Consider the following 10,968-nt stretch of genomic DNA (forward strand, 5'->3'; position numbering starts at 1 on the left):
GGGGTAACTTGGTTACGTGGAAGAGCAAGAAACAAAAGGTGGTGGCTCGTTCTAGTGCAGAAGCAGAGTATAGAGGAATGGCCAGAGGACTTTGTGAGATGTTGTGGTTGAGAAATTTGTTGCGAGATTTAGGGTTCAAGCAGGAAACGGCTATGCCGCTTTATTGTGATAATAAGGCTGCAATTGAAATTGCTCACAACCCTGTTCAGCATGATCGTACGAAACATGTGGAGGTAGATCGGCATTTCATTAAAGAAAACCTTGATAGAAAGGTCATTCTGTTTCCTTTTGTTCCTACTGAAGAACAGTTGGCAGATATTCTCACAAAGGCTCTCTCAAGTAAAGCTTTTTATGACTCACTCGACAAGTTGGGCATCCGTGATCTGTATGCACCAACTTGAGGGGGAGTGTTGGCGTGATCCTTGTATTATTAGGGTTGTATATCTTGTGTATTATTAGGAATATTCTCTTCTATTCTGTTTCCTAATTGGACACGTTGTGTCTTGTATATATACTCCATTCTTGGAGAAGATTAATAACACATTAGAAAACCCCAAATCCCTTGTTTCTTTGTTCCTTTTGACTGGAACAAGGATGAAACACTAACTAGCTCGGAGTTTAGGCTATGAGAGTATGAGGGTCTTTGAAGTAGAGTCTCAAGCAAAACAGTCAAATGTCTGGCATATGTTACTTCTACACAATTAATACTATTATATCACATCTTAGAGATGGCAAAGTGGTGCTGATGAAATCAAAGACACGATTTGAATTGATAAGGTACATCTAACTTACTTCTACAGGCTAAAGAAACTTAAACAAGAGTAATGTTACCTGACAAATTAAAGTTCATATTTATCTGGCATCACCAATTTTCAATTGAGAGAAAATTTCACTTTCTGTTGATTCCAAGTCGGCTTCCCTGATATCATCTCCATTCCTCGTCGAACCAAGTGAAGGAAAACGCTGAACATTTGGCAAGGAGAATGCTGCTGATGAAGCATCAATGTTTGTGCTGTCCTCATGAGCCTCTTTAAGCTTTGTTGTTTGCTGAAGCTGTAGTGCATACTCCAAATCCCACAGCACATCCTCCATTGTTGGCCTATTACAAGCATCATCTTGCAAACACTTCTCAACTGTCTCACCAAACTTACGCAGTGAGTTAGGATCAATCTGACCCTTTAGTGGAGAATCAACAATCTCTTCAAGCACCCCTCTTTTCTGGCAAAGCATTCCCCATTCAGCTAAGTTCATTTGCTCTCTTGGAAGTGTTGGATCAATAGCTGGTCTTGCAGACAACACTTCAAGTAGAACCACACCAAATGAGTAAACATCAGATTTTTCTGTCAACTGTTCAGACATCATGTACTCAGGATCAAGATAACCAAAAGTGCCTTTAACATTAGTGCTGACATGCGTTTCATCAAGAGCTCCAGATCTTGAAAGGCCAAAGTCAGCCACTTTGGCAACATGGTTTTCATCGAGCAATATGTTGGTGGACTTGACATCACGGTGAATGATTCCCCCAGCTGCACCTGTGTGGAGATAATGAAGACCCCTTGCTGCACCAGTACAAATTTCAAGTCTTTGCTTCCATGACAAGCGATGCACATCCGAATCATACAAATGATCTCTCAACGTCCCTTTTTCCATGAACTCATACACTAGTATCATCTCAGACCTTTCATTACAGTAACCAATTAAGGAGACAAGATGGCGGTGGCGGATTTTCGACAACACTATGATTTCTGTTTCGAATTCTGGGAGACCTTGGCCTGAACCTGATCCACGCTCATGTCGCTTATAAGCTCGCTTCACAGCCACTTTTGTACCGTTCAAGAGAGTCCCTCTATAAACATTCCCAAAGCCACCCTTACCTATCACCAACTTTGTGTCAAAGTTGTTTGTTGCAGACTGAATTTCATTAAAAGCTATCTTCAACCCAAGGTAATTAAGATTGAGAGCGGAGCCGTGAGAACTCCCTCCTCCATTTGCAGGCATTGGTGACCAAACTGAAGTTTCCACACGTTTTTTCGCCTTTCTGTGTCTGAAACCGAACACAAATCCAACTATTAAAACGCATATGAGTGACAGGCCTCCAAGAACTGAACCAACCACAGGAGCCACAATACTCTTCTTGGAGTCTCTGACAGTAGGAATTGGAGCTAATCCCTCCACTATCTCCAATATTTCCAAACCATTTAGAAAAGCATCTGCAGATTCACTCTTAGGTTTTATGGTGATGTTAATGAGTTCAGACTCACTAGAATTCACCATAAAGTCATAGTAGAAAGGAACAGCCGGATATTGAGAAATGTTGCTGATCTCCTTGCGGAAGTTGCCATTTGAATACAAGTTAAATATAATCTCACCAGGCTGACCAATAATGTCACAGAAGTGAGCCCGGACAATGTGTCTAGCTTTCCTACTCACACTAAAAAACCATGTTACGTTGGAGGATATGGCTGGCCTGCTACTACTGTTACTCATATGTTTAGCAGTCTCGTAAACCTGAATTGGGGCAAAAGTATAGTTGGATAGGAATAGACCATCAACTGGTTCTGGCAAGTAATTTAGATTAAGTTCACTTTCAGGATTGGCATTCTTTGCAGAGTTTGGATCAGAAAGATGACTATCATCTGTTTCCCAGTTTCTCCCTTGTGGGTCATTCCATGGTAAGCCTCCAACGTTCAGTCGGTAAATTGTGTGTAAAGGGAGATTACTGATATAGTTCTCAGGGATGAAATCTGAAGGGGCAAGGAATAATACAATGGCATTTACAAATGCAAAAGATGATGGTTGAGGAATAAAATATAGTCTAAATGAGTCGGTAATATCAATTCGGACAAAGAATTCCTTTATCACAGGGTAGTTGGTACTGTTCTTGGCAGTGAAATTGTTCAACAGTGTGAAATTCTTAGAATCCAAGACACCGAAAACAGCTGTGGAGAGATTATTTGAGGAGGAGGAGGAGGAGGAGGAGAAAGCTAAGAAATGTAGGCGTACCAGATAAGTACCATTTTGAGTGATGCTGAACTGGTAGTAGAATGCTTTACTGAAACCTCTTGCTGTCTTATATAGAGGTGCTATATCTGGCAACTGGTTGATGTCTTTGACAGCCTTGCTTTTGGAGAAAGAGTAACCAGACTTGGATTCCCCGGAGAAATTCTGGCCAGTAGTGAGGTTCGCATTATCATGTGAGCCACAGTTGATGTAATAATCATCGGCTAAAGAGAGAAAGTGAAGGGATGAGAGGTTGAGGAGAAAAACAAGCAGAGAGAGCAATGGGATATGAACATGTTCCATGGCAAATGATGGACTTGGTTGATTTTTCTAGTACTTGGAAGGACTATGGAGTTCAATGAGCATGGAATTGTGCAATATAGAGACTAAGAGCAGGAAATGTCTGCGAAACTTAGAAAATTGAAATATCAACCATACAAATTTGGAAAATTCCAAGCCGGACAAAGGTAAATTTATTCAGATATCCCTAATACATTACACACACTGGCCAATAAAACAGAGGGCATTTTGGGTCTTCTACTCATATTGCCAAAAAAAAAAAAAAAAAAATTGAAAAGTCTTCTCCTTTTAGACTTGATGTCTTTTGGCATTTGGATGAGAATAGCAGTAACATCAACGGTCCCAGAAAGAGCACTATGAGACTAGTCTAGCTCTTTTTTTAATTGGACAATGAAAAAGAGCACTTTGAGATTAGTCTAGTTGATTTCAATTTCAAAACTTGATTGGGAATAGAAGCTTGGGAATATACCTGACTACTGAGATTGGCTTTTTTTCTAACTGGTTATTAGGAACTTAGGATACATACATACCTCTCTTCTCACATTTTCGGCTTCTCTGATCTGTTCGCCTAGTCTTCTTGATGAATGGACAGGCCACCACAGGGTGTCTACTGGTGGAGAGAGATGAGATAGTCAAGAGATTCAAGATGGCTATGAATGGTGCAACAGACGAGATTGGATTCTTGGAGATGAAGATCAGGTATGGGTAAAGATTTTATGCTAATCAAGAAGATGATCCCTAAAAAGTATGTAATGTATCACCGTACAAGAAATTATTCAAAGAGATTGGGTTGCTTATTGATTTCATTATGACTAAAAAATAAAAATTGTTAATAAACATGCTGCATAATTCAGTACAATTATATCAAGTGAATGAACCAGAAAACTCGACAGTGCTACTTATCACATTCATATCAATATTCTTTCGCCTAATATTCTCTCTCAAGATTACACCTAGTCAGATTTCATTATGGAGTCTATTTTGGGTCCAGAAACTGCAGATATAAACTCACAAAGGTGGACAGAGAAGGGGAAAACAATGGTGATATTGGTAGGACTGATTACTATCCTTGTTGTTGTAACTAAAGAGAAGTATGTAATGGATCACAATACAAACAGTTAAAAAAGAGATCACTGTGCTATTCTTGTTCTTAACAAACCATAAGACAAATAGAAACCACCAATTAGTGTGTTCTGTGATAATACTGTACACATTATTTCCTCACAAGGCTTAATACATGGAAGTATGACGTCTGTTTAACATGACAGTAACTGTATTTATGTCCTGCATTTTATCTAAGAGAAAACATTAGAACAGTTTTAGGCATGCTGAGCCCTTTACGTATGGTTATATCTATCTCCATCTCACCCACTCTCTAACTCTTTAAACATTGAATTAATGATCCCAAAGTCAAGGCAACCACAAGTTGGGTAAGTCAGACCACATTTTTACAGTGTCTAGATTGATAACTAATCGTAAGTTTGCAACTGTGAAATCTCAACCTCAAGCGTGTGTTGAAGAACTTGCTTTCCAATAAATATGCCTTTCACTATAAGAAAAGAATGAAGTTGCAAAGAAATCCTCCTGGTACATCCTGACTCGAGCAGAATCAAAGTTAAAAACCCCTAATATATGGTTTTTTGATAAATGTGAGATTTTGAGAGAATTCTAGCCACTCCATCTGAGACTTCGTCATTTTGGGTTCGAGGATGAAGCATTTGTTACCATAATTCTGGTTATTCTTTGATCTAAATGATCTTACTCTCCAAGATAAATCCTTTTCCTAGGCACTACATTTTGCAACTTTGAGTCAGGATGCCACAAAATTAAAAATCACTGTGCTATTCATATTCTTAGAATCTTAGCAAACAATAACACAAATATAGAAACAAGGAATTAGTGTACTCTGCGACAATACTATACACATTTTTTCACTTGCATTTATCAGAAGGCTTAATAAATGAAAGCATTACTTCTGTTTTTTATATCACTACTCTAATTTTCTCCTGCCTTTTAGCTAACAGAGAACATTGTTCACAGTTGGATGTGCTTCAAACATAGCACCAGTCCAAAGGAACAGCTTTAGGCATGCTGAGTCCCTTTACTTTTTTTCATATCAATCTCCATCTCACTAACTCTTGAACTCTCCAAACAGTTGAATCAATGATCCCAAAGTCAAACTATGTTGAAGAACTTGTTTTGCATAAATATGCCTTTCTTTATATGAAATGAGTATACTTGCAAAGACATTCTCCTGGTACTTCCTGACTCAAGCAAAACCAAAGTCAAAAACCTTAATAGGTTTTTCTTTCTGTTAAATATGATATTTTGAGAGAATTCTAGCCACTCCATCTAAGACTTTTGGGTTTGAGGATTAAGCATTTGTTACCATACTTATGGTTTTTCATTAATCTGAATTCTTTTGTACCCTGATCTTACTGTCCAAGTTAAATCCTTGTCTCTGGCTCTACATTTTGCAACTTGTTTGACTCAGGAAACCACATCACTGGATGCCAGAGAAAGGATAAAAAGGCTAACTTGCCCAGAGTTTAGGCTATGAAAGTATGAGGGTGGCTGAAGCAGCCTCAGGAAAACAGTGAAGATGAAATCATATGTAGCTTCAATTTATGCAGAATTGAGACTATCATATATTACATCTTAAAGATGCTAATAAAACAAACACACAGATAAAGTAACACGGCACATCACTAATATTACTTGACAGGATACAGAAACAAAAACAAAATTAATGTTAGCTGACGAACCTTACATCTATCTGGCATCACCAATTTTCAATTCAGAGAAAATTTCATTTTCTGTTGTGTCTAATTCGTCGTCTCTCATATCATCTCCATTTATGGTCGAACCAAGTGAAGGAAAGCGTTGAACAACTGGCAAACGATATGCTGCTGATGAAGCATCAATTGTTGTGCTGTCCTCATGAGCCTCTTTAAGCGTTGTTGTTTGCTGAAGCTGTAATGCATACTCCAAATCCCACAGCACATCGGCCATTGTTGGCCTATCAGAAGCATCTTCTTGCAAACACTTCTCAACTGTATCACTGAACTTTCTCAGTGAGCTAGGATTAATCTGATTTTTCAATGGAGAATCAACAATCTGTTCAAGCAACCCTTTTTTCTTGCACAGCATTCCCCATTCAGCTAAATTCATTTGCTCTCTTGGAAGTGTTGGATCAATAGCAGGTCTTCCACATAACACCTCAAGAAGAACAACACCAAATGAGTAAACATCAGATTTTTCTGTCAGCTGTTCAGACATCATGTACTCAGGATCAAGGTAACCAAAAGTGCCTTTGACATTTGTGCTGACATGGGTTTCATCGAGAGGTCCAGATCTTGAAAGCCCAAAGTCAGCAACTTTGGCGACATGGTTTTCATCAAGCAATATGTTGGTGGACTTGACATCTCGGTGAATGATTCCCCCAGCTGCACCTGTGTGGAGATAATGAAGACCCCTTGCTGCTCCAGTACAAATTTCAAGTCTTTGCTTCCATGTCAAGCGAGGCAAGTTCGAATCATACAAATGGTCTCTCAAGGTCCCCTTTTCCATGAACTCATAGACTAGTATCATCTCAGACCTTTCATCACAGTAACCAATTAAGGACACAAGATGGCGGTGGCGAATCTTGGACAACACCATAATCTCTGTTTGAAATTCTGGACGGCCTTGGCCTGATCCTGACCCATGCTCATCTCGCTTATAAGCTCGCTTTACAGCCACTTTTGTGCCATTCAATAGAGTCCCTCTATAAACGTTCCCGAAGCCACCCTTACCTATCATCAATTTGGTGTCAAACTTGTTTGTTGCAGACTGAATTTCAGCAAAAGGTATCTTCAACCCAAGATTCATTAGATTCATAGGCGATACAGTGATGGTTCTTTCGGTCCCTCTGCTGTAGGAGCTCCCTCCATTTTCAAGCATTGGTGACCAATCTGCAATTTCAACTTGCTTTTCTACCTTTCTGTGTCTCGAACAGAACACAAATCCAGCTACTAAAATGCAGATAAGTGACAAGCCTCCAAGAACTGAACCAACAACAAGAGCCACCATATTCTTCTTGGACTCTTTCACATTAGGAATTGAAGCTACACCCTCCATTATCTCCAATATTTCTAGCCCATTTAGAAATGCATTCAGATCTGTAGCATCTTCCAAGTTAGGTCTTATGCTGATGTTAATGAGTTCAGACTCACTAGGACTCACCATAAAATCATAGTAGAAAGGAAGGGCTGAAAGTCCAGAAATCGTGTTATTGCTGCTACCAATCTCCTTGCGCAAGTTGCCATTGGAATACAAGTTAAATACAACATTATAGGGCTGACCAACAATGTCACAGAAGTGAGCCCGGACAATATGTCTAGCATTCCCACTCACTCTAAAAGACCAAGTTATGCTGGAGGAATTGGCTGGCCTGCTAGCAGTGATATTCATCACTTTAGCAGTCTGGTAAACCCAATCTGGGGCAACAGACGCATTAGATGCAACCAAACCATCAATTTCTCCGACGTAATTCCTATTGAGGGTACCTTTGTTGCTATCCTTAGCAGAGTTTGGATCAGGCAGGTAAGTGTCATCTGTTTCCCAGCTTCTCCACAATGTATCATTTTGTGAAGGGCCCCCAACATTCACTCTGTAAATTGTCTGTAAAGGGAAATTACCAGTGTAATCCTCAGGGATGAAGTTGGTGAAATCTGAAGGGATGGCGAAGAATTCAATGGCATTTACAAATGCCAAAGATGATGTCCGGGGTGTAAAATACAGCCTAAATGAGCCAGTACTATCAATTCTGATAAAGAACTCCTTTATCAAAGGAGAACTAGTACTATTCTTGGCAGTGAAATTGTTCAACAGTTTGAACTTTGTAGAATCCAAAACATCAAAAACAGCTGAGGACAGATTACTTGAGGTGGAAGAAAAAGCCAAGAAATGTAGGCGTACCAGATAAGTACCAATAGTGATCTTGAACTGATAGTAGAAAGGATCACTGGAAGCTCTAGCTGTCTGGTAGAGAGGCGATACTGAAGCTGGCAACTGGTTCATGTATGTGATGGCGTCGCTTTTGGAAAAAGAGGAACCAGAATTCGAGTCTCCAACGAAATTCTGGCCAGTAGTGAGGTTCACATTAGCATCCGAGCCACAATTGATGTAGTAATCATCAGCGAAAGAGAGAAAGTAAAGGTTTGAGAATTGGATGAGAAAAACAAGCAGACAACATATGGGGACATGGACTCTGCCCTTTTGTTGAAGAATTTCCATGGCAAATGATGGACTTTGTTGATTATGCTTAGCAGAATACTCTGGAGTTGAATGAACTCCAATGGGCAATATAGAGAGACTTGGAACAGGAAAAGTCTGCTAGCTTGGAAAGTCGAAATATCAACCAGACAAATTTGGATTTAGAAAATTCCAAGCTAGACTCTAGTAGATTGATACGTATATCCCTCATATCTCATACAGCAGGCAGAAAAAAACAGAGGACATTTTGGGTGTTTACAGTTCTTTCTGGTCCAACCACATCATATCAGCAACTAATGAAAAGTTATCATTTTTTTCTTTTTTTTGAGACAACTAAGACTTTGTGTCTTTTGGCATTTGGATGAGAATAGCAGTAACATCAATGGCCCCAGAAAGAGCACATCAGTGTAGTTGACTTCCGCAGCCCGTAAACTACAGTGCATAATAAACAAGGAACTAAAAAAGATGCCCGTGACAATTTATAATAAAAAAGAAAAAGATTAAGACTTGATTGGGAACATACCGGAATAATGGACGCAGTGTTTGAATGGCCATAACCCTTTTCTGGATTACATCATCTTCCTCCTCAAAAGGGATAAAGCTACGACCTTACCAATGCTTGGAACTAAGTAAGCAATGCCATTTCTACAGATCTTTATTCTGCCAAGGAGAACCCCAATCAAATCATAAAGAGAGTCCTTGATTCGGTTGATGGCAAATCCTGACAAAAAGCCATTTTTCGGATTGGATGAAGATACTAAGCACAATGTTGAGAACCTTTTTGGCTTCAAAGAAGGGACCCTCACTCTTGGAGTGCCCCCTTATTTCTACTAGAGTACTACTCACACCCAGAGACTGTAGGCCTCTCATTGATGAGATTAGCAACAGGAACAGGATGAATTGAAGTCATTGAACCAACCATTTGGATTGTCTGTTCCCCACATTTTGGGGCTTCTCTCTTCTCCATGAAAACGGGCTTATCTTAACCGAAGTCGCCGTCTTTAGGGCCTTCTGGGCTTTTTAACAGGAGTTGAGAAGCAATGGCAGACTTGTAATAACTAGAAAATTTGATGGCTCTTAGTATCTATCAGTTTAGAAAATGATAGACTATTTTAGAAAATGACCTGTGATTACATGTCTTTTTGCATTTGCATGGTCCCAGGTCCCCATTACCATTAGAAGAAGAATCATAGGCGTCCAGTTGACTGCAAAAATTTTACAGTTCCTCTTGGGGCCAAAATTAGCAGATCAATTGAACACTGAGAATGACTTTCTAATTGGTTAGAATACACACTCACCTCTGTTCTCAAACTTTGGCCTTTCTGAACTGTTTCAGTAAATCTTATAGGCTTATCTTAACCAAAGATGGCAACTTTAGCAACATAATATACCTTTCAGGACTGTATATCCCGGACGGCTTTACTTAAACAGAAGTTGTGAATTGGAAGGAGAACGGCAGACTCATAATAACTGTAACCTTTTATGGTTTTTTGTATTATCAGTTTTGTGTTGAAGGAATATCGATTTAGTGTGCCTTATCAAACTAGGAGAAGTAATAGGAGAGAAGGTTCTAGATTTTCCAATCCTACACGGATTGGTATTCCTTGTAACATTAGAACTAGTACTTTGTAATCCCTATATATAGGGCTCCTATTCTCAATAATATGATACAATTCTCTCTACAATTTCTCTCGAATCTCTTTTTCCTTAAACACGTTATCAGCACGACTCTAACCACAAAACAGAAAACCAAAACTCATTCACAAAGCAGCCCCTAACCCAAGCTAGCCGAGCCTTCGCTGCAGCCCGAGCACCCGTGTGCTTGCAACCTTGCACAGCAGCCCCTGCTGCCCCCTCCCTGCAGCCCTGCGTTCCAGCCTGCTACCACCGAAGCATCCCTGCTGCGCAAACAAGCCAACGCACACCCACTGCATCTTTTTCCCGTTCCTGTGCACATCCGTCTTCTTGCAAGCCTCGAAACGTCTAGTTAGGAAGCTCAGATCGAAAAACTTTCTTCATCAAAGTTGTTCGTCTCTGTCTCTTCCATCTAACCTCCGAATTTCAGCCTTATCGGAGTTATATTGAGATCTGTACACCAATCGAAGTACAAGCTGTTCAGAACAGAATCTGCTCCGAATTTTCAACAAGTAAGTATTCAAAAGAGTAAGTTTTGAAGTTCCTATAATTCGAAATTTAAATATTTCTTCTTTTCTCGGGGACTTAAAAACCTCCCTTCTTCTACATCCCACCTTTCTTATAACGTGGGTTCGATTCTTGAAAAGCGGAATCGTGGGGATTCACGCAATTAACTAACTAAGAGCGTTCGTAAGACTTCGGACTAAGAGCGTCCGTAAGCATCGATTTAACGAACTAAGAGCGTTCGTAAGCTACGGACTAAGAGCGTTCGTGAGC

The 10,968-nt window shown here is 39.8% G+C and overlaps 1 protein-coding gene across 1 annotated transcript; it reads right to left on the reverse strand.

Annotated features, from left to right (window-relative positions):
• Positions 1-691: 691 nt before the first annotated feature.
• LOC112183830 lies at positions 692-8,964 on the reverse strand. Its single transcript, XM_040513292.1, has 2 exons — positions 6,082-8,964; positions 692-3,330 (listed from the first exon to the last, which is right to left on the reverse strand). The coding sequence occupies exons 1-2, from the start codon at positions 8,575-8,577 to the stop codon at positions 853-855; spliced, it is 4,974 nt and encodes a 1,657-aa protein (XP_040369226.1). The 5' UTR covers positions 8,578-8,964; the 3' UTR covers positions 692-852.
• Positions 8,965-10,968: the final 2,004 nt, after the last annotated feature.

The sequence above is a fragment of the Rosa chinensis genome, chromosome 2 (assembly GCF_002994745.2).
Source record: "Rosa chinensis cultivar Old Blush chromosome 2, RchiOBHm-V2, whole genome shotgun sequence".
Lineage (NCBI taxonomy): Eukaryota > Viridiplantae > Streptophyta > Magnoliopsida > Rosales > Rosaceae > Rosa > Rosa chinensis.

What these genes read in the sequence shown, in the direction of transcription:
- LOC112183830 (XM_040513292.1), bottom strand. Translation starts at nt 8,577, where the DNA reads ATGGAAATTCTTCAACAAAAGGGCAGAGTCCATGTCCCCATATGTTGT. An exon ending in CTGAATTGAAAATTGGTGAT is followed by an intron (nt 3,331 to 6,081) that starts GCCAGATAGATG and finishes TCCAAGTACTAG; the next exon opens with AAAAATCAACCAAGTCCATC.